We start from the raw sequence: 24,274 nt of genomic DNA on the forward strand, positions 1-24,274 counted from the left end.
AATACCTTGGGGTGTCTAGTTTTCAAAAATATATGATTTGATGGGGTAAATTGCATTGGCCGGCTTCAAAGATACCCGAAATGGCACATGGGGGGGAAGAATTACCAGATTTGGAAAAAATGGTTTTGAAATAGCAAAACGCTACCTGTACTTAATGCTCCATAACGTGCAGAAAAAAGCAAAAAAACATAAAAACATTGGGTATTTCTAAACTCAGGACAAATAGTAGAATATATTTAGTAGGTTTTTTCATTAGCTTTTTTGGATGAGTAAAAGATTTTTGGGGTAAAAGTCAGAAAATGTGGGGTTTTTTTTTACATTTTTCATCATATTTTATTATTTTTTTTATGGGAAATTAGATAATATGATTAAAACAATGGTATCTGAAGAAAGCCCTTCTTGTCCTGAAAAAAACAACATATAATTTGTGTGGGTTCACTAAATGAGTAAAGAGAAAATTACATCTAAACACGAACACCGCAAAAGTGTTAAAACAGCCTCGGTCCCAGTGGTACAAAAGGTAAAACACAGCCTCGTCCTTAAGGGGTTAACATCCTCAAAGATTTTTGCATGACCTGTGCGTTTCTTTTTGGTTTAGATCCAGTGTTTCGGTGATTATTGCCCCTCGCATTCTAAAAGTACATGTGTTACAGCGGTAAACAGATCACATCCTTCAGTTCTAGGCAATCCTAGGATGATTTGTTCATTAAATCTCTATAGCTCGGCCGCTGACTGCCTCTCGGCAGCTACACTGTTGACGGCTGTTGCCATGACGGCCGGAGAAACTTCCATGTCTAGAGCTTTCTGTAGCCGTCAGCCAATAGGATACGCGGCTCCTAAATCACATGATGCCATGTATTATAATACGTCGCGCATGTAGCAGTTATTCTGGACATTTGTGCTCCTGAGTGGCGCAGAGCGGACTCCTGGACGGGGCCCCTGGGATCAGACAGCCAGAGAAACACCGGCGACATGTTTGGCAGCCTGCTCAAAGACTTCGAGGACGACCCTTTCTTTTCGTGAGTTATTCATTACAGCGTCCGACCCGTACAGGCATCTTAATGTGCCGTTAGCCACACTGTCCGCTCACACCACATTAATCTCCGCTGCCGAGGGTGGTACGTGTGCCACAGGCAAGAAGTGTATAAATACATCTGTGTGTGTAAGAAACGTGTTGCCAATGGAGATTATATATATATAAATGTGTGTGTGTGTATATGAAACATGTTGCCAATGGAGATTATATATATACACTGCGAGAAGCAGTTGCTCATTATTTCTCCCCAGTCTCAGGAAAGTTCTGCAGTGTGTCACATATCTCTGTATGATGTCATAAATCGGCACCATTTTTGTTGCACTATATACCTTTGCATTTGTCCTGTTCATCCTTATCCTTGTTTTTCAAACATCCCTGCCTGGTCCTTCCTCATTATCATCTCTTAGGACACAGGGTTATTTGCATGTGAGAGGAGTGCATTATTCTTTGCTTACCTGATATGTTATAGGCCTAGTGTTGCCAGTGATATCACCTTTAAATAATTACAGAGAGCATTAGAGGGTGTGCTTGTGCTCCAAGAAGTCTTGACCTCCTGAAGCGTTTAGGTCCCTGCATGTATATCTTAAAGGGGCACTTCAGCATGCACTTTAATGCATATGGTAGCCGCGTGGTCTCTTTAAATACCCACTGTGGCCCTTTTGCAGGGGCATAGTCATTTTCCCCTTTGCCCTGCCCCAGCTTTTTTCCCATGCAGGGTATGCGTTCAGCCAAATACATCTCCATTTATATGATTTACGAGCAGTCCACTCTATCACCGGCTCTGAGAACACTTTGCGTGGGGGTCTGTTGAGACGTATGTGCACACTGTGTGGAATGCACTTCCATTGATTTCAATAGGGGAGCTTTCCTGCTGCTGATTGGCCGATTAGGGGCAAGAATTGTTGGACTGAGGAGACGGACGTCAGCTGCAGGACTGCAGTTTGTACCTCAACCACAGCTTGATGCCATGATGAACAAAGTGTAGCTAAGTGTAAGCCTGTTAGCGTTCAGATAGACAACTTGTAGAAGCGCCTACTAGTCACATCATTCTCACACTTCGCTATCCCTATGTAATGAAGGTATTCATTCATTCAAGAGGTCATTGTGAAATAGCACAAAACAGTTGTAGCAGTTGCTACCTAGCTTGCTCAACTAGTACACATCTGTCCAATAGTGTTCTCAGAAGAGACAAACATTTCAACTCCCTGATATCACTAAGCATTGTCAAGGGCAAAACCCAGCAGGGGTATAACACAGACCCCTACAGCCATTGTGGCTTCATCTTGTGACAGAGAACACTACCGTTTGAAATCAATGGAGTGTTTTCTGCACATCCAGGGTTGGGGGATCTCACTAGACCCAGTGAACAGTTGCTGAGCCAGCAATGGAGATGACTGGCGGTAAGTTTGCCACGTGGCAGAAGATGTCTGTGGCTGACACTTCTGGTGGGGATGCATTTGCAGTGGGGGCCACCCAACTATTATAAAGATTAAAGTGCATGTAATGGTCTGAGTATCATTTATTCGCTCCACAATATTTAGATCCAAAACAGAATACATACCCCGGAATACAGCTTTGCAGAGAGGCCGTAGGACTTTGAGTCTCTCACTGAATCCTGGTGAGCTTCTTCTGCAGGAAGGGCCCTGTGTGATGCATAGCAAAACCAGCAAGGAAGGTTTTAAGAAACATTCCATATCACACATACACAGTGGCAAAAAAAAATGTAAGTGAACCCTTTGGAATTACCAGCATATATGTATAAATTTGTCTTAAAATATGATCTTTATCTACGTTACAACAATGAACAAATGCAATTTGTTTTAACTGACAACACACAAATTATTTTATTGTTCTTGTCCACATTGAATCATTCAAACATTCACAGTGTGGGTTGGAAAAAGTATGTGAACCCCTAGGCCAGGGGTCGGCAAAATCAGTGGCACGCGAGGCTGCCGACTGCTCACCCAATTGAAACGCCGTTTTTTGGGTTTTTTTGCAGCCTGGAGAAAGCGCTAGACGCAGAGGAGAGAGAGAGGGGCGGCAAGAGGTCGCTCAAGTTTTCAGCAACCGCTCGGCGCCCCTCACTCTCCTCCGCGATGGTTCTGTCTTCAATGTTTTTGTTGCGGTGCCGGCGTTTCATGCTGAGCGCCGGAAAATTACGTCATATTCCGGCGTTCAGCAGTGAAGCAGCGTGCACCGTGACGAAGACACTGAAGACAGAAGACTCACGCTCCTACCACAGGACGTCTGAAGGTAAGTGAACTACAAAGATAGTAAGAAGGAGGGGGAGAGGGGGTAGATAGTGAGAAGAGGAAGAGGGGGTAGATAGTCAATGAGTGAGAGAATGAACAAATTAATTTGTGTATGAATTGTGTAAATGAGTGAGAGAATAAATGAATTAATGTGTGGAAGAATTGTGTGAATGAGTGAAAGAATTAATGAATTTGTGAGAATGCATTAATAAATATGTATAACTAAATTGTGTGACAGTGAGAGAATTAATGATTGTGTGAATTAGTGAGTGACTGTAAAAGCACCTGTGTGTATTATAGATGTAATAATAATAGATTTTTGGAAAGGTAAAGATGGCACGGGCAGGATGTTTATGGGATAAAAGCTGGCACAGGTAGTGTGTTTATGGGACAAAGATGGCACAGGGTGGGCTGTTTGGGGACGAAGATTGCAAATCCCTATGTGTGTTATCTGCGTGCTGGTCAGGTTCTATGTGGGCAGTGTGAACGCCAGGGCTGGCTTTGGGGTGTGCAGCCTGTGATCTATGCCTGTAATTTAGGGGGTTTTAAATATACCTTTAATGTGGAGATTTTGTGTGAATTCCAATTGATCTATACCCGCAAAGCTGTTTTTTGTGTTATTATGTTGATCTATATCTGCTATGCTATGTTTCCATACATTATTTATGTATACCTGCAAATAGGGGGCATGTTTGTCTTATTCATTTTTTTTTGAGGGGGTAGGTAGGAGGTTGGTTCCAGTAGAGAGGTGAAAAAATGCCCAAACAAAATTTCCACCTCTGCAGTGTGACGGTTTTTTGAGAAAGAAAAGCAGTTTTTATGATGTTCCTTTTTGTTTAAGGAATATCATTTTTATTTCAAATATTTACTTTCTCAACCATTCGCTCCTCTTTGAAATTATTGCCGGCACACCAAGGGACTTGAATGTTTTACTTTGGCACACCACTACCAAAAGGTTGCCTACCCCTGCTCTAGGCTAATCACGTCAACAAATGCTAATTGGAGTTAGGACTTAGTAAACCTGGAGTCCAATCGTTTAAACAGGATGGGGGTGTATTTTAGAGCTACTTTGCAATAAAAGAAGCACCTGCTGATGTGACCTATGCCTCACAAAATTTCAAAGAGTTTACATATTCATCGGTCCACAGTTAGAAAAATTGTTTATAAAAGAAGATGGTTTAGTACTGGGGCAACTCTTCCCTGGAAGTGGCTGCCCAGCCGAGATAACTTCAAGGGCACAACACAGAATGTTCAATGAGGTAAAAAAGAACCCAAGAGTAACTGCTTCAAAGAATCAATGGAACTGGTTAACATCTAAATGCTCCTGGGAAAATGATTTGTGGACTGATGAAACTACAGTGGAATTGTTGGTGAAGAACATGCACCATGTACACATATGAAAATATCCCAATGGAGAAGCGTGGTGGAGGGGAGCATCATGATTTGGAGCTGTTTTGTTGCCTCTGGGTCTGGACAGTTTCCCATCATCAAGGGGACAATGAATTCCCAGGTTTATCATGGTATCATACAGGATAATGTCAGAATGGCTGTCCGCCAGCTGAAGCTCAGTAGATGTTGTGTAAAGCGGCAGGACAATGACCCTAAACGTAAAAGTAAATCTACTACAGAATGGTTTAAAAAGACCTTAACCCTTTAGAGATGAAATGGAATGATATCGAGACCCGTTCACACCAGACATCCTAGGAATATAGCCAAGCTTAGGCAGTTCTGTAAGGAAGAAAAGCCCAAAATTCCTTCTGAACATTGTGCTGGTCTGATCTGCAGCTACCGGAAGCGCTTCTTTGAGGTTGTTGCTGCCAAATGAGGTTCAACCAAGTTTAAATTCCAAGGGTTCACTACTTTTTCCACCAGCACCGTGAATGCTTAATGGGTGTGTTCAATAAAGACATGAAACATTATCATCGTTTGTAGGGCTGCAACTAACGATTATTTTAATAATCGATTAGTTGGCCGATTATTTTTCGATTAATCGGATAAAAAAAATGCAATTTTTAAAATTTTAAATAATGTAATAAAAAACGTACAATTTACACTTTCATCTCTTTATTGCAATGGCCTCTCTCTATTCACCTTCTTATTTTACTGACAATAATAATAAAAGCTACAAGAACCCAAACACAGTGTTTCTCAAACTAGGTTTTAATACAAAGTTATTAGTAAATGTTAATTCATATGTTAACTATTTTTCATATTTAATAAAAACTATGAGAAAAAAGCCTTGTTTATATTTTCTTTTATTTACCAAACTGCCCCCAGTTATGCACATCTGACCCCCAGCTTGCCACTCTGCCCCCATATATGCCTTATACCTCTTATATGCCAGAGTCCACTGTGCCCCCTGATATGCCTTATACTCCTTATATGCCAGTGATATGCAACTGAGCCCCCTGATATACCTTTTACCCCCAGATATGTTTTATGCCCCCCTGATATGCCTAATATCGATATGCCTTATACCCCCTATATGCCCTGAAATTCATAATACTCCCCATACACCACTATAACTCACCCATACACCACTCTGGCTCCTCCCCCTCCCATACATCACTTTGCCTCCTCCCCCTCCCATACTCCACTCTGCCTCCTCCTCCCTCCCATACACCACTTTGCCTCCTCCCCCCTCCCATACACCACTCTGCCTCCTCCCCCCTCCCATACTCCACTCTGCCTCCTCCCCCCTCCCATACTTCACTCTGCCTCCTCCCCCCTCCCATACTCCACCCTACCTCCTCCCCCCTCTCATACTCCACTCTGCCTACTGTCAGCAACGGAGGTTCACAAGACACCAGGGAGCCGGGTAGAGAGGCAGAGTGGTGTAAGGGAGGGTGGCTCCCATGCACCCCTCTGACTTCTCCCCCTCCCATACATCACTCTGCCTCTCTACCCGGCTCCGTTGCTGACAGGCACTTTCACTGCAGCTTCATAGAAGCCTCAGCGTAAGTGAAGGACAGTAACGGAGGCTGTCTGTTCGATGCAGACCCCCACCGGCTGACAGAGAGGATGATTCTCTGTCAGCCGGTGGGGGTCTGCGCGATGCGCACAGCCAGCCTCCGTTACTGCCCTTCACTTACGCTGAGGCTTCTATGAAGCTGCAGTGAAAGTGCCTGTCAGCAACGGAGGTTCACAAAACACCAGGGAGTCGGGAGAGAGGCAGAGCAGTGTATGGGAGGAGGGAGGAGTCAGAGGGGTGTATGGGAGGGGGGGGAGAGAGACGGAAGTGAGAGACCGGCCGACAGCGAGGGGAATCCAGGTCCCCTGCAGCATTGCGGGGGATCTGGATTCTAGTATTATAATGCGATCTCTGTTTGAGGTCGGATTATATAAGGAGAGGAGTTTTTCAGAGCATTTGCTCTGAAAAAAACCTCTTTTTATAATCGATAAAAATCGACTCGACTAATCGATAATGAAAATCGTTGACAGCGATTTTCATTATCTATTATTATCGATTTTATCGATTAGTTTTTTCAGCCCTAATCGTTTGTGTGATCTTGGCTTAAGCACATTGTGTTTGTCTATATTTGTGACTTAATTGTACATCAGACCGCAATTTGTGAACAATTAATGCAAGAAACCAGGTAATTCCAAAGGGTTATTTACTTCTTTGCCATTGTGTATATGTGTGTATATATACACTCACTGGCCACTTTATTAGGTACACCTTGCTAGTACCGGGTTGGACCCTCTTTTGCATTCAGAACTGCCTTCATTCTTATATATATATATATATATATATATATATATATATATATATATAATGTATGCGTGTGTGTGGTGCTATAGATAGATAGGTGACAGATATAGCTAAACACAGTTTAGTAATTAGGTGCATTATCTAGTTTTCTGATTAATTAGCCACCCCACAAGTGTAGCTTTATATAAGAAAATCTGTCCTCATAGACAAGTACAAGACAACTTAAATCGGATGTTAGACCAGTGATGTCTAAAATAACTCCAGGTTTCACAAACATTTATTTTAACTGGTCTCGTATCATGAGCCATGGCTGGAGAATGCTCTATTTACTTGTCTGTCAGTAAGGGCTAAATTTAAAAAAATGCTGAGGCTTCACCATTCACCCTTTTTAAATAGAGCCTTGGTTCTTTATTTGATACAGTGTATGCTTGCTCCTGGTTCGCCTTTAACTTGTTGCAGTCAAGTAGCATATATATGTAGGCATTAAACATGGGTATAGGATGTGTTTAAAGTCTACTATGGAGGCAAAGTTTAGTTCTGCTAAAGCTGGTATGGACCCAAGTCCTGCATATATTGCATGAGCCTGGTAACACCACAGAGGCATCCTTTACTGAAGCCTACAAACTCTAGCAAGAGGTCACTGTGGCCTCGGAGTAACCTTAGAAGTTAATGAAAGAAGAAGTGTTCTAAGTATCGGGTGAAATGGAAGTGTTGATAGAGTTGAAGCCACACGCTGTACACTTTTTGGTTTCACCCGCAAGATCCCGTGTTACATAAAGCCATGCAAATCCCTTACTAATCTGATCCCGTTTACAAACAGAGCTATGGACCTAGAGAACTAACAGCGTTACAAGGGATCCTTTTTAACTGTTTAAAGCCCTCAACCATTGAGCGCTTATAAGTAGATATTTTTGGGATTTTCTTGTTTATTACAAACTAATGTTTATATATTTATTTAGCTGTAACCACTGAAAGTTAATCACCACACTTAATATTTTCCTTTTTTGTAATTTATTATAAGCAGTGCTCTGTTAATTAAAGATACATATATTAAAAAAATTTAGCGAGTAATGCCTAATTTTTCATGGCTATATTGCTATAATGCTTAAATTGTATGAGGGTCTTGGTGGGTTAAATTGCAGTGCAGTCCCACAGATTCACATTTGCGGTACTTTGACGTAGTGCCGGGCTAAGCAATGTATGGCTATATATTGTGACGGAATCCCCAATATTTATGCCTCCGATAAGTGTTTTTAAATAATAATTACTGAGGGCGTACACGTTGGTCATTTCAGCAGCACCTATGCATTTTAGGGTGTTCTCCCCTTTCTGTATTTCAAAACATTAAAATATTAAAACTACACATAAAATGTTAGTTATAAAGACAAACTGATACAGGTCCAGATTACAGTTTTTGCTTAGCGCTATCCTCGGTAACAGTTAAGCCGTGTGGATTGGATGTAAATGCCGTGTTCCAGAAGTAATCCTAAAGGTTTTATTCTATAAGCCGTGGAGTTTAGCATTTAAATTAGAGTCCTAAAACGTTGGAGGATCCTTGTGCTTCTAAAGAACATGGTACTTGAGTGAAAACATTTGGTGGGCTCACTGTTTAACAAACATCGGCAGGAGGTAATACGGAAAATTGTGTTTCCATTACTTTATTGCTGAACTTGTTGGTTATGTGGGTTGGAATGTTATTGTTCTCCAACTGCCATCTTGGAAAGTTGGCGAGCACTGTGTGAAAACATGTGCACAACAAATAAGAATTCCTTTTAGGTTACATTGATTAACAGTTGCTGGAAGGTTCCCCATAAGTGGTCCAATGCCGGGCAGTCTGGAAAGAGAGCAGGAGAGGGTCTTCTGGAGCGTGCGAGGTTCAGGGCAGTGTCCTTCTGGCTTTTATGCTTCTTCGGGGCTTATTTCTTTTTACAGCAGATGTGTAGCTGATTACACAGACTTACACCGTGGCCAGAATCTAGCTCCCCCACCACCTCTGAATAAATTTAGATGACCAAGAGTGTCCTACAGTCAAGAATGAGCAGTGGTCAAAATAAATGGCCCTGTCTGGCCGTGGGTATCCTGCCGGCAGATGCGATCTAAAGGTCCAGCCATACCAGTGTCAATACAGGAATATGCAGGGTTAACCCTCCGTGCATTTACCTATAATGTAATAGCATCCTGTGATAATCAGGCTATTAGACAACATGAATTTATTATATGAATGTTATATAAAAAGAATAGGATTGAAGGACCATTTTTCACTTTAGCACCTTATTCTTCACTATACATAATTGTGCAACTTTTAAACTGAAATGCTATGCAATATTCACAGAATTGTTATTTTTTTTCTTCTTCTAAGGATTTACGTTGTCTGTTTTATCACCAAGACTTGAATGTTTTATCATGTTGAGGTTTACTATGTGTAGATGCAAAATCTATAATGTGTCTGATATATGTTAAACCTGAATTCTCTGTGTATGTGGATATTATTTTTAAAATAATACACAGAACACTGCTTTTTTGTTTTATGAGAATAAAGAAAATAATGATTTTTGAAATAATGGCATTTAATGAAGAAAAAAGTTGTATTATTTAGAAGGCAAACTTTTAAATGCGCTAGGTTAGTGCTAAATAAAAATGAGAGATTGGAAATAAAAACGGTCCGGTTTGTAACGTTGGATGAGCTTGTTATTGGTTCCTAGAACTAGAGTCTAAAAATACACCTGTTAAAATGCTTACTTATCACGTCTCAGAGTACCAGATTTAGGCTAGGTTTCCACTTGGGTTTTTGTCCTGCGTTTTTTTTCTTGATGAAAAACGCCAAGAAAACTGCCACTGCATTTTCCTGCGTTTTGGCGTTTTTTCTGGAGTTTTTTCTGGCGTTTTAGCCTTTCTGTGGAAATTGCTTTTTTTGACCTTAGGCAGTTTTTCCAGCCTTTACAAGTTAGAAGTTTCACCCAGCTAAAAGGGATTAGGATAAATGGCAAGTATCTGCCCCCTGATGTCATTTACTTGGTAGAGTTCTACTTAAACACCCCGGCGGACCCTTTTGTCACTTTTCTGTGGTTTGTAAGGCGTGCTTTATTCCGAATGTCTGCTCCTCTAGGAAGATTGGCCCCAAATGATGGTGCAAATTGTTTGCTGTTGCTTTTGGCACGCAGGATCCAGTTGATGCGTCGCGTATGTTTGTTTGTAATGGCATGTTTGTTCCAAATGGTGTAGAATTCAATATGAACTTTGTTTTGTGTGAAACTGTTTGTTTCCAGCCTATTTCTCGTAGTTCACACAGATACTGGGTCCATCCTCTGCATTGTAACTGTGGAAAAAACGCCATAAAAAACGCCAAGGCAATAAACCCACATGGCTTTTTCATGGCGTTTTTTCTCTCCCATAGACTTCTATTGGAGAAAAACGCCAAGATTTCCTTGCAAAAAACGCCAGAGTGTCAACATGCTGCGATTTTGAAAAACTGCCACAGAGCCCAAAAAAGCAGAAAAACGCCAAAGAGGACTGAAAAAACGCCGAACAGAAAAACGCCAAGTGGATATGGCATTCTGCGATTTCCTATTGAAGAACAGCTAACATCTGGCCGCAGCGTTTTTTCACTAAAAAAACGCCAGGTGGCGCTATTGGCGTTTTTATGGGCGTTTTTAGCAAAAAAAAAACCAAGTGGAAACCTAGCCTTAGGGTTACCGTATTTATAATGAGCCTCTATATGCCCTTTTACTGCAGCGTATATTTTATTTAGTTTTATATTTGACCAGCTGTGCCAAGGGAGGTGGCCAAAGAGCTAGACTTAATGGTCCAGTGGACCTGAGATGTGATAATTCTCATGATAACCCAAGATTTATCACCTTTGCCAAAGTGAACCTGAATCTAACTGTCTGGCTCATCAGCTGAGCATGCAGACCTTCTTATCAAGGTTAATGGGAGCTCAGCATGGCATGCATGTGAATTATTGGCTCTTGAGATAGAGAAGGTTTCAGCATTTCTTTTTTTGTGAATAGACCGTGGCTGCGCAACCTACTTCCTTCCAGCCGTAATTAAATAACTGTTTCCATAATGCGTAGGGAGCATTGGCTAGCTGAACATTATGGTGGACATGCTTATAAACCATCCGGCATCCTGCGCACAGTTATAAGTATCATTTCTTATTATATTTTTATTGTTTAGCTGTACACAGCACATCATCCTTCCTCTGCTTAATAAATCTATCCCAACGTATTAACTGAATGCTCACTTTTCGTGTACAGGGATGGAAGAATAGCAATGGTGTATTTTTGAAGAAGATATAGCGGTTTTATTTCATGCCATGACATGCATACATAATTACGCGGCTTTTAAACCGAAGTGCAATATTCACAGAATTGGTAGCTTTGTTGTTGTTGTTGTTGTTGTTGTTTTTTTTTTCTGTTAACATAGAGACTGACTTTTTTGATAATGTTTTTCTATTAATTTTCCTGGTCTCGCAGGGAATCCTTAACTGCTCACCAAGAACATGTGAGACAGATGATGAGAAGTTTCTCTGATCCTTTTGGCCGGGATCCATTCTTCAGTATCACAGATGGCAGATCTCCGGGTCAAAGAGGGCGGCAGGGGTCCCAGGTGGCCCTGAGGGAAGATCACAGGGTATGTTCTTTCCAAGTAGTTTGCTGTGCTGTCATCAGCTGAAATCTTATCGTCGGATTAATTTCACAGAGATGATTGTTAGCCTGTGTGCCATGTTATGGTACAGTAATGCCAGCCTTATACTGCCCTGACTTGCTCTTTTCTCTTCCTTGTGACCTAATCCACAGCTGTTCCCTTCTAGTACTATTCCCATAATAGTTTAACACTTCTTAATTCTACTCTGTTTAACTGTTGTAGGTTCCTAGCCGAGCACAACATCACGGCTATATACCTCTGGTGCACACGCTTAGATCAGATGAGTCCCCGTAACAGATGACAGTCCCTATACCTCTCGCTGTGTAACTGATAAAAGCGAACTTGGCACGTGTCCCCTTTCTATATTTAACACTGCCTGTCCCCTGCCCTGAAAACGGCCTCACGGTGACATTACACGGTCATTTTTTGTTTTCGTTTCCTACAGAATCCAGAAATAATAAAACTGGATGAGCAAATAAAATAACAGGTTGAGCTCTGATGTAGCGGGAACCCACTAAAAACAAAGTCCATGGATAAAGACACGGCGGGGGTCTGTGGAACCGTGCCAGCTTCAGACACTGTAATGTGAGCCGAGATATGCCGAGCTCAATAAACGGGGCTTTAGAAAAAGCAGTCAACTGCGGGTCAAAAGGAAGCTGCCAAGTTTATCCCTTTCCTAGCATCCAAAACATGAGCAAATATAGATAGTTATTTTCTGTGTGTGTGGATGACCTGAACAGGTTAAGCCGCATAACACTTGCCGCTAACAGACATAAGTTATTGTAGCTCAGAACTTTCCGATCTGAGGTTAAATGCTTCGTGCCGTATGTTGAACCGACGTCTACAAAGAGCCAATTCTCTTGTCACAGCGGAGGTATAATTTTTGCTGCCAGTTCATTATGTTCATTAGTCATGCCATTTGTTTTTCAATTAAGTTTAAATTAATGAGCGTTGATACTGTAGCCCAGCTTTAGCTCACTAGCCATAGGAACTGTGAAGCACGTATTGATCTTTGGCAGGTATCTGCATACAGCCTGCTTTCTTCTGGAATCCATGCTGAACACAGCTGTCAGTATGCCCAAAATACATCCAAGTGCAAAATAAGTCCTCTCTTAATAAATAATTAAATGAAAAAATAAAAGCTCTTTTGGTACGGAAGTTGGAGGGATGTCAAAAATGAACCGGTCAATTTACTAAAAAGGGAGCTTGCGGTGGAGTTGAACATCCCAACTCCCTAATATCATAATGCACTCCAGCATCTCCCTAGGAGAACCGAGCTGCCCCTTTAGAATAAATAGTTAAATCAGCAAGGAAAGTGCTTAGAAATCTCCCACATTGCATATGAATTGTGCAGGGCCAATGCTGACCTTTCTTCTATAATACATAGTGATATCAAGGAGGTGAATTATTCTCTTAGGTCTCTCTCTCTCTCATTCTCCTTTCTCTCCCTCATTCTCCTTTCTCTCTCTCTCATTCTCCGTTCTCTCTCTCTCTCTCATTCTCCTTTCTCTCTCTCTCTTTCATTCTCCTTTCTCTCTCCTTTCTTTCATATACAGTGTTGTAAAACAAAACAAAACTCCTTTCTCTCTCTCATTCTCCTTTCTCTCTCTCTCATTCTCCTTTCTCTCTCTCATTCTCCTTTCTCTCTCATTCTCCTTTCTCTCTCATTCTCCTTTCTCTCTCATTCTCCTTTCTCTCTCATTCTCCTTTCTCTCTCTCTCTCATTCTCCTTTCTCTCTCTCTCATTCTCCTTTCTCTCTCCTTTCTTTCATATGCAGTGTTGTAAAAAAAACAATTGCCCCTTTCTTTGCATATTTGTCAAACTGTTTCAGGTTATCAAACTAATTTTAATATTAGACAAGGATATAAACACAAAATGCAGTTTTTAAATGATTATTTCATGTATATAAGGGAAAAACTATCCAACCCTATCTGGCACTATGTGAAAAGGTAATTGCCAATTAACTAAATGGGATTGATAATTGGGTTCAATTTCACTAGACACTCCCAGGCAAGATAACTGCCAGCCCTGGTGAATCTCAACATTAATTAAATAGAATCTGTGTTGCAAAGTGCAAACATCTTGATGACCCCCAGGACTTTTGGGATAATATTCTGTGGGCTGATGAGTCAAAGGTGGAACTCTGCTCTCTGTCGGAAAATCCTGAAGAAGAATGTCCTCCATCATTTGTGATACCGCCAGTTATATAGAAATCCACAAAATAAGTGTGGATTTCTTTTTTCTTCTTCTAAAGAAAAAAAATACTTTTTATTATGACAGTTTCAAATGTTTCATGGACGCTTCGGGTCACCTCCAGACCCTTTGTCATCTTGACCTATGGGTGCATTTGTTTTGTGGAGAAAGTAATTTCTCATATGATTCCTGAAAACTTTACAACACATTCACAAATCTTTATGAGTATTGAACAGAACCAATGCTTTTCTTGCAGGCCTCAAGTTTGTCTCACATGCCTTCAGACATTTTCAAGGGCCTGGTTAGTATACCTGAATGAATTGTTTCATATCCGCTCACCCATAGGTGTGATCATTTTATACACTAACTCTGTACCTCATTTAAAATAATATAATTGGAGAAATCCTTGGTTGTGTTTGTGTTGCTCCTATAGTTAAATGTCCCCATTGACTATGATTGGTAAACTCTGCATGCTGCATGTAGCATGTGCGTACCTAGGAACGTCCTCCCCAGTAGTTCTCCACTTTGGGGTGGGTCTGGCTCATCGAATGTGGGGGTGAAGCTAGCCCACAAAAGACTGGAATGGGGCAGCCAAATGGGCGAGTCACCCTTGTCTTGAAATCAGCCACTGCCATGGAGGCTTGGTAGTCCCCTACAATTTCCTGGAGCCTGCAGGCCAAATGCAAGCGGTTCCGAATATATAGAACCTGGAATTACACCATTTGAAATGAGATCTTGTGAGGGATAGCCGAGGTGTGAGTGGTTTCATATGTGTTTTGTTTTCACTCCCCAAGAGCCTGATTAACCAAGATGACAGCATGGCAACATACTTAGTTATACACTAAATTTCCCTTGCTAACATTTTCTCCAGGTATGTATGTTTTTTGGAGAATAATAATCAAAAATGCATGTACCTTTTTTTTTTATTATTTACAAAGTTGGAGGCAACTTTAGCTGAGAGCAGGCAATGCTTAAATATGTTACACCCTGCTGAAGAGAGTCTCAGACTTTAGCTCCATCAGCATATCAGACTAATCCTGTCCATAAGATAACTTGAAAAAGACCTCATTGTGAGGTCGAAACTTTGTTATTTGTCTCAATAAATCTCCCTGACGTTGGAACTCTTGAGTACCTGGAGCCTTTATTTATCTATTGGATTTGCTGGGGAACTGGCCCTTCCTGGGTTCCCTTGGAGTGTGCAGATTCCTCATTCTGGTTATTCATTAATCCTTTCCATAAGGCTATGTTCCCCTCCCCAAGGGAACTCTGGATGTTTTCATCTCTCCAGTAAGGTATGGTTCCTGCCAGCCTAGGCACTGTAGGCTAGGAGGTCTATATCTGGAGTCACCCGTTTTCTTACTTATAAGGAATACAATCGTTTTTTCTTCTTCTTCTATGTACTAAAGCCATAATAGCTGTATGTGTGCGACTAATCTTTTGTGTCCATTCTCTTATGGGGAATGCTGTTATATTATTATAATAATGTTTTGGAACCATTTAGAGGTTCCATAGGCCTATGAATATTAATTTCTATTAATATCTTTTTTCTGCAGTATGACCACCCTCAAATCTTAGAAGTAGATTTCCATATTTATTTTAAAGTAGCCAGAATAGTAGTTAAGGTGGGGACAGAATAAGTAATCAACGTTAAAGTTCCTTGGTTGATGCTTTGTGTAATTACTACCTCTTCTGAAGTTCAGCATATTGAAAAACAGAAGTCAACGACAACGTTTCTTTTAATGGTACTCATCCGAAAACCTTGCGTGTTCCTATCTATGAGTAGATAGCTGGATTTCATAATGGAAGGATTGAGACACTGGTTAGCTTAGACTAAAACATATGAACATAGACTAGAACATATGAACTTTAGTGACACAGGGTCTGCCTGGTTTATAGAACTACAAAATTCCCTTGTAGGGCCTCATCTCTCCTTTGTTTCCTTTTTCCATTAAATAAATTTACTTTGACGTAGTGGGGGGCTAAGCAATATATGGCCATATAGTGTGACTGAATATTTATGCCTTAGGTGTTTTTTGAATGGTATTCATTGAATGTGTGCTTTGTTTTTGGAGGAGCACTGCTACCAAGTTACCACCTGTGTTAGTAGGCATGTCCATGCAGGTAGGGACACCATAGACATAATTTGCTTAGCCCCCCCCCCGAAATCCTAAGGCTGACTCTTAGGATATTTTAGTTCTGTGGGATAAGATACCAAGCAGTACTCTAGCATAATATATTTTTATACCATGTAAACTTTATTTCACCTTTGCTCTTGTGATTCCTGGATTTATTAAAGTTGTGCTTTGGTATCTGGATATATTTAAAAATAAACACAAGGAAATTAACTTGTTGTGTGCCTGTCCAATATTATCCAAAATAAATCTTCATGTTCTGTCTCTTAAATGGCCTCATTTCTTATGTGTCACCGTGAGGAATTGTAGACACTGATTAATAAGCTACAGCGGCACGCCTTAGATTATCATAGGAAGCCATAGGAATAAATGATAAATATGCCCTCTGCTCTCTATTGTGATAACATTCATTTTGAGGTGTTATGTGAACAGGACTTTAATTGAAATAAACTACCTCCCTGTGGGTTTGACAATTTCTAAGCGGTGATAAGACTTGATTTTGTTCCCGTTTGATAAACTGCTTAAGGGTTTTTGGTTGGAAGTAAAGACTGCAGCTACATCATTACAAAGAGAGCAGTAGTTGGAGATGATGTGGCGTTTCACCATTTAGTGCTCTAGTATGTCCAGCAATCCGAAACGTCAACCTAACCGTTCCTTCTTTTTGTATCACCTGATTAGCGTTCCCTAAGAGATTGTGCATGGGGTAAAACTCGCTCTGATTAACAAATTGTTAAAAGTGGTGTTAACCATCAAATTAAAAGGCTAGTAACGTGGAAATTCATTCAAGGCATCAGTAGACCACACTGCCTGTATCACTGATGTCTCCGGAAGGCAGCTGCTGCCCTGCTCCTGGTAGGCATCACCACTGGGTGTTCGTGTGCTTTAAAGGCGAGCGAGCCAGCTGGAGCATGACATAAGCTCAGCTGTACCCCAGACCTAGCTTGTTGGGAGGTATGCGATCTAAGCCAGACCTGCCTGTTGAGTAGAGAAGTCCACTTTTTACGGGCACAGACTGAAGTAAAGTAGAAGTGTGGGCCAACTCAATACAGGTTTCCATGCTGAGTAGCCCAGCAACTTTAACCCAGACATAACCGCCTGGTATAATTTTGCATCTTATTGGTCTCCTTTAGAAAATAAGATGTCACACAGGGCCTTTGTAAACCCATTGTTCTTGTTAGGCTCTTAGGATGAAAGGACCATAAGGCTTGAGCTTGATTGTGCATGTTTAGGTCGTTTTATGCACTTGTTTTCCACCCGATATTTAAGTTGTACAGCCCTGCGGAATTTGTTAAAGCTTAATATATAAAGGCCAATAATAATAATAATGAGTGGTGTAGGACCACAAACCGGCTAGGACTTCCTAGTCCTATCCATACTTGACCATGAGCTTCAGCCATTTGATTGATCTGCCTCCGTCAAGCTGTCCTATCCAAAAATCATCATCTGTTTTGAGACCGCTGACATATTTTATTGAATGAGCTGGTATCTGCATGTAGCTCTTAAATCCAGAAACACAGATGTCAATAGCTTCACCAGATTATGAAATACAGATACCAATTCATACAGGTGGTATCAGAAAAAAACCATATATATTTATAATGCAAATGTTTTGGCATTGAATTGACCCCAAAATAAGAGACACGTTAGTTTGGCCTTTGCAGGAACGTCTCTTGATCTCTAAAATACTATGCTGTGTTTCTTTATCTTATTATTATACAAATTTAAAGGGAGGAAGAATTAAATCTGCTCCAACAGCAGTGGGGTTTACGTCCAAATGCCCCCCTTAACAGCTGAATCGTCACTATTTTATGAATGAAATACTGTATAAATAGAAACCTCGCTGAAAATACCCTGCAGAAGTGCTTAAAATAGGGGTGGCTAAATCTATGGTTTAGTGCTGATTTGTGTTTAATCACATAGTCTAGACTCATGGAGATCTAATGATAAATTTAGAACTATGTTAACCCTCCCAAGAGTCCTTCTATGGAGGGTGTGTTGGGACCCAAACCCTCAGAGATCCCAAGGACCTTTCAAGGTGGTTTTCATGGTAATAGCTAGCGGCCGATCATAGCTGTGGTAAAGCTGTCTGGCCATCTCATATGTTAAGTGTTTTTATATATGTCTTGTATTAAAGTAAAACTTTACCCCTAGGACTATGTGGAAAATCGGAGTTGGCATACACAGGCATCAGATGAGAACAAGCAAATAATACAGAATGTAATGTAAGCCAAGGAAACTAAAATGCTAAATTTGGTAACACACAAATTTGATCTATGTATTTAGAAGGACTGATCATTGCCCTATCTTAAGGAGAGAGCCTCAAATATTGTGCTTTGAGTTTTGAAATACAACGTTCTGTACAGTAATGTAGCGTAGCACTTAAGAGAAGCTAGGGTTTGATTCGCATTGTTCTGGTGAAGTTTGGAGATGGCCATTGTAGGCAAGCATGTTGTGATATTTTGGTTACATTTCAAACACAACGCTGAGCTGATTCTTTGTGGCAATGCAATTGAAGTTGTATTTCTAACCACGACCCTTTCCTCTGGTTTTCTTGTAGACCCCCGATGTCAAGGACTCCTTCCGCTCCATCGATAACATGATGGTGAACATGCGGAACAGAATGTTCGACATGCACCGGCAATTTGTGAGTAGTATTGCAACATAGTTCGCTGTTTAAATAATGCTCGCTTTACACTCTGTGTATGGTCTAAATTGATTTAACACGTGTTTTTACTGAAAGGATACATGCCAAGAACCGGGGGTTGATACCCATGTGCCCCATCCAATAGTGCATTTTTGTCATATGCTTTATGCAAACCCAGTAAACTATTTTTGTTTCTCAGGCGACTGATGCTCATATTGGGGCTTATTAAACATAGATACTTGCAGTGGGGTGAAGAACATCAGTGCACTGCATTGATTATAAGCTTCTCCTGCGCTAGCATGTCATCCAGACAACAACAACAACTATGAATACAAGCTTTAGATACGTATTTGGATATGAGGTGTTGAGCGTTCAAGTTGTCTGCTGGATATTAATTCCTTGTGTCTTTGCCATGGATCTTTCAGTTGCATGGTGTTAATAAATGTGCCATGTAGCAGTTTCAGTCCCCCTTACACATGGTGCCAGCTAAAGCTGTCCCCTGTGTCCTCAGAGTAACTCTGCATCCACCGTTCCCACTGATGATTAATGGACAGGCCCTTTTCAATCTTCTTGGAATAACCTTTTATCTGCCAAATAAAAACCCCATATCGACTTTCTAAGAATTCTACCTGTATTTAGCTTAGAGCATATTATATATTTTTTTTCAGCTAATATAACCTGCTATAAATATTGCTTCTCTTCACATATGTCCTGGTGTTGCCTTTTTCCTATTTATGGTCACGAAGGACCATCTGAACTGCTTATGTGTTCTGTGTATCAGCCAAGTCTATATATGAGTGATTCATACTTTAATGCAGTAATATTATCTCCTTTCTAATGCTACATCTTCAGTATAAAAAATATTCTAATCTTCCCTCGCATACAAGACACTCTAGCCCTTGGATCATCATGCTATAATCGTGCTATCGGCTTGCAGGCTCACACTTGCTCTTCTTCCAAAAAACACAGACACATGAAGATGGGCAGGCCATGTGTGTATATTAAGCAGCTCTTTGCCCCGAGTCTGCATTAAGGTTACATGTGTAAACGCATCGTCAGCCTTGAAGTACATTATAACTGCTGATATGTTACTTTAGAATTATCACGATGGCGGTGTCTGGAAATGGGTCACCTATACAGTCGCATGTCTAATATTAATAACTTTACTAAATACCAGTCAGTGTGTTTTTTTCCTCATACTGAATAAGGGTTCTTTCTTCACTTTACTTCTCTCTCATTGTAAAGGACATTGCAATAGAAGCTTTTTATGCAGTAAACTTTTCTATTGCACACTTACCAGTTCTCCCAGTTTTTCACTGGTCCAGTCCCGGGGATATTTGTGTCGCCTGGCTGTCGGTCTACACAAGCTACTATTACGCAACTAAGCATACAACTTTTAAGGAAACAGTCCACCTCCCACAATTTGACTTTTTTATTTTTAATGCATATTTTGCATATGGACTCAAATGTATTTTACTGCATGCAAATGATTGAAGTTAGTAATACTTCTGTCTCATTTAACTCCTCGTGTGGCTGCCTCTACCAGGAAGCATTAGTCCAGAATGGGAGTTCTACTGAGCAGGAAGTGTACTGATGAATGCTCCCCGCTCTCAGAAGAGGCAGCTGGGGGTTGAGTTAAATGAGGCTTATGTTCTACTTTATATAACTTGAATCCCGGAACTGCTTTTCATATACTTAAATGCTTTGGACTCCAGTAGGCATTTAACATTAAAATAGGGCTGAAGTGCTGGTGGCGCTTCAGGATAACAGTGATCACAGCAAAAAACTTGTATAGTGCAGTGCACTCCCAACACATATTGTTCTATTAAAGAGGACAGCCCTGTGTCTACTTCTTAATGCATATATTATATATAAGCAAAAATAAAACGCTCAAAGTTAACCAAATACTCTCCATTTTAAGAATGTGTATCCAGTCACCTGCGTCTGCATCCATGTTCACACAATGGACACACTTCTTCTTTCTTTTACTGCCCATAGGAAGGACTGTCAGACACATCGGACATTCACTCCTTTCGCTCCTCATCGGTGATGACATATTCTAAGACCGGAGATGAACCTGCAAAGATTTTCCAAGCTACAAGCCAAACCCACAAGGCTCCTGGGGGCGTGAGTATCTTTTAATAAATGATGGTCACAACGTCAAATACATGAATGGAGACACTTCAAGTAACTCTGCTGATCGAGACCTCAGCACCGCTCTTGCTAGTGCAGTAATGTGGGTTTACGTAGCGCTTTCCTGTAACCATACCCCTATGCCTAATAAATGTATTATACTAGGGCTGCAACTAACGATTATTTTCATAATCGATTAGTTGGCCGATTATTTTTTCGATTAATCGGATAAAAAAATGAATGTAAATTTTTCATTTATTTAAAATAATGTAATAAACAAATTATATTAAATACAAACAGCATAATAAAAAAACTTTGATAAAATGCATTTCTTGCCTTTATTTCGCAACCAGCCCCCCCCAATTTATGCACGTTTGAGCCCAGGCTTGCCACTCTGCCTCCCACATATGCTACTCCACGCTGCCTCCCACATATGCCACTCTGCGTCCCACATATACCACTCCACTCTGCCTCCCACATATGCCCCTCCACCAGGGCCGGACTGGGACTGAAAAGCAGCCCTGGAAAAATTTGGAGACCAGCCCCATATAGTTTATCTCACGGTGAAGCTCTTATACCCACACGCACCCCTTATACACACCCGAGTCACACTATGTGCAATTCTTTTTATCTCATTATTTGTATTAAAATGCCAGAAAGCAAAAGTGTTAAAAGGCCCTAATAAATTAAATACATTACACATAATAGGATCAAAACATTTACTACTGCGAACATTGTTAGATGAAAGAGTTCCATTTTATTTAGTGGAACAAAACACTGATCACATTATTCTTCACGATATTCTGGTAAGAAACTTTTATTTCTTTATTAATTCATGTAGACTATTTTTTTCCATATTTAATAAAAGCTATGATTGAGACATATTTGGTTTTTATTTCCTTTCATTTGACAACCTACCCCCGAGTTATGCACCTCTGCCCCCAGGCTTGCCACTCTGCCCCCCTGATATGCCTTCTAACCCCCTATATGCCACTCTGCCTCCAGAAATGCCTTATACCCCCTATATGCCACTCTGTCCCATGATATGCCTTCTAACCCCCTATATGCCACTCTGCCATATAGGGGGTTAAAAGGCATATCATGGGGCACTCTGCCTCCAGAAAAGCCTTATGCCCCACTATATGCCACTCTGCCTCCCTGATATGCTTTATACCCTCTCTTTATACCCTCACTCTGCATCCAGAAATGCCTTATACCCCTATATGCCACTCTGTCCCATGATATGCCTTCTAACCCCCTATATGCCACTCTGCCATATAGGGGGTTAAAAGGCATATCATGGGACAGAGTGGCATATAGGGGGGTATAAGGCATTTCTGGAGGCAGAGTGGCATAAAGGGGGTTAAAAGGCATATCATGGGGCACTCTGCCTACAGAAAAGCCTTATGCCCCCTATATGCCACTCTGCCTCCCCAATATGCTTTATACCCTCCTATATGCCCATCTGCCCCATGACATCCCTTTTAACTCCCTTTATGCCACTCTGCCTCCAGATATGCCGTTGACCCCCTATATGTCACTCTGCATCCAAAAATGCCTTATACCCCTATATGCCACTCTGGCATATAGGGGGTTAAAAGGCATATCATGGGACAGAGTGGCATATAGGGGGGTATAAGGCATTTCTGGAGGCAGAGTTGCATAAAGGGGGTTAAAAGGCATATCATGGGGCACTCTGCCTCCAGAAAAGCCTTATACCCCCCTATATGCCACTCTGCCTCCCTGATATGCCTCAACCCTCCTATATGCCACTCTGTCCCATGATATGCCTTCTAACCCCCTATATGCCACTCTGCCATATAGGAGGTTAAAAGGCATATCATGGGACATTTTTGTTTACTTTATATGGCAAGCCGATCCAGCTTGCCATATTAAATAAAAAATAATATATGCCACTCTGTCCCATGATATGCCTTCTAACCCCCTATATGCCACTCTGCCATATAGGGGGTTAAAAGGCATATCATGGGACAGAGTGGCATATAGGGGGTATAAGGCATTTCTGGAGGCAGCGTGGCATGAAGGGGGTTAAAAGGCATATCATGGGGCACTCTGCCTCCAGAAAAGCCTTATGCCCCCTATATGCCACTCTGCCTCCCCGATATGCTTTATACCCTCCTATATGCTCCTCTGCCCCATGATATACCTTTTAACCCCCTTTATCCCACTCTGCCTCCAGATATGCCTTTTGACCCCCTATATGTCACTCTGCATCCAGAAATGCCTTATACCCCTATATGCAACTCTGGCATATAGGGGGTTAAAAGGCATATCATGGGACAGAGTGGCATATAGGGGGGTATAAGGCATTTCTGGAGGCAGAGTGGCATATAGGGGGACACACTTACATACACACACATGCCGATTTTTTTTGTTTTTAACAAATACAAAAAACATTATACAGTACAAAAAATACATTATTTTACTCACCTTCTACTTCTCTTGACTTCCTGGTAGCTGCACACTGTTCTCCTCTATGCTGACAGGATGCCACTGACCTGACATCCGGTGCTGCAGCAGTCTGAGTGCGAGGGGGCGGAGCTTCCACCTCACGCTGCTCCCATCACTATGCAGCCATCAGACTGCTGGGAATGTAATCTAAACGGCCGGTGCGTGCTGATGCCGCCGGCCGGAGCTACTTTAACACTTTTTTTTTAATTTATATGGTAAGCTGGATCGGCTTGCCATATAAAGTAAAAAAAAAGTATTAAAGCAGAGCCGGCCGGCGGCATCAGCACGCACCGGCCGTTCAGATTACATTCCCAGCAATCTGATGGCCGCATAGTGATGGGAGCAGCGTGAGGGGTGAAAGGTCAGTGCGAGGGGGCGGAGCTTTCACCCCTCACACTGCTCCCATCACTAGACGGCCATCGCACACGGCTGCTGGGTGCTGATGCCGGCCGGCCGGCCGCATCAGCACCCAGCGGCCGCTTTGATTAGATTTCGGGAAGCCTGGGGGGCAATTGCCCCCCTGCCCAGCCCGCCCCTGGCACCGAGGGAGGCGTTCATTGCCATTTGCAGCCGCTCTGCGGCTGTCTTCATGGTAAGTCTGCCGGCCGCCCAGCCCACGGAAATTTCCCGGTATCCCGGTGGGCCAGTCCGGCCCTGCCCTCCACGCTGCCTCCCACATATGCCACGCCATGCTGCCTCCCACATATGCCACTCTGCCTCCCACATATGCCACTCCACGCTGCCTCCCACATATGCCACTCCACGCTGCCTCCCACATATGCCACTCCACGCTGCCTCCCACATATGTCACTCCACGCTGCCTCCCACATATGCCACTCCACGCTGCCTCCCACATATGCCACTCCACGCTGCCTCCCACATATGCCACTCCACGCTGCCTCCCACATATGTCACTCCACTCTACCCCCACATATGCCACTGTGCCTGATACACCTTATACCCCGATACACCACTCCATCCTCCCCAGACATGCCACACTGCCTCCCAGACATGCCACACTGCCCTCCCCACATATGCCACTCCACTCTACCCCC

General features: G+C 41.9%; 1 protein-coding gene across 1 annotated transcript in view; it reads left to right on the forward strand.

Moving 5' to 3' along the window:
• Positions 1-972: 972 nt before the first annotated feature.
• Positions 973-24,274, forward strand: part of MLF1 (myeloid leukemia factor 1) — a 28,004-nt gene continuing 4,702 nt past the window's right edge. The window contains exons 1-4 of the mRNA XM_089485312.1: positions 973-1,019; positions 11,473-11,629; positions 18,528-18,614; positions 20,613-20,741. Of these exons, the coding sequence (XP_089341438.1) occupies positions 973-1,019; positions 11,473-11,629; positions 18,528-18,614; positions 20,613-20,741 (420 nt within the window). The remainder of the gene's footprint in view (positions 1,020-11,472; positions 11,630-18,527; positions 18,615-20,612; positions 20,742-24,274) is intronic.

This window comes from Sceloporus occidentalis, unplaced genomic scaffold, assembly GCF_023333645.1.
Source record: "Sceloporus occidentalis isolate IW3139 unplaced genomic scaffold, rSceOcc1.0.p SCAF_25, whole genome shotgun sequence".
Taxonomy (NCBI): domain Eukaryota; kingdom Metazoa; phylum Chordata; class Lepidosauria; order Squamata; family Phrynosomatidae; genus Sceloporus; species Sceloporus occidentalis.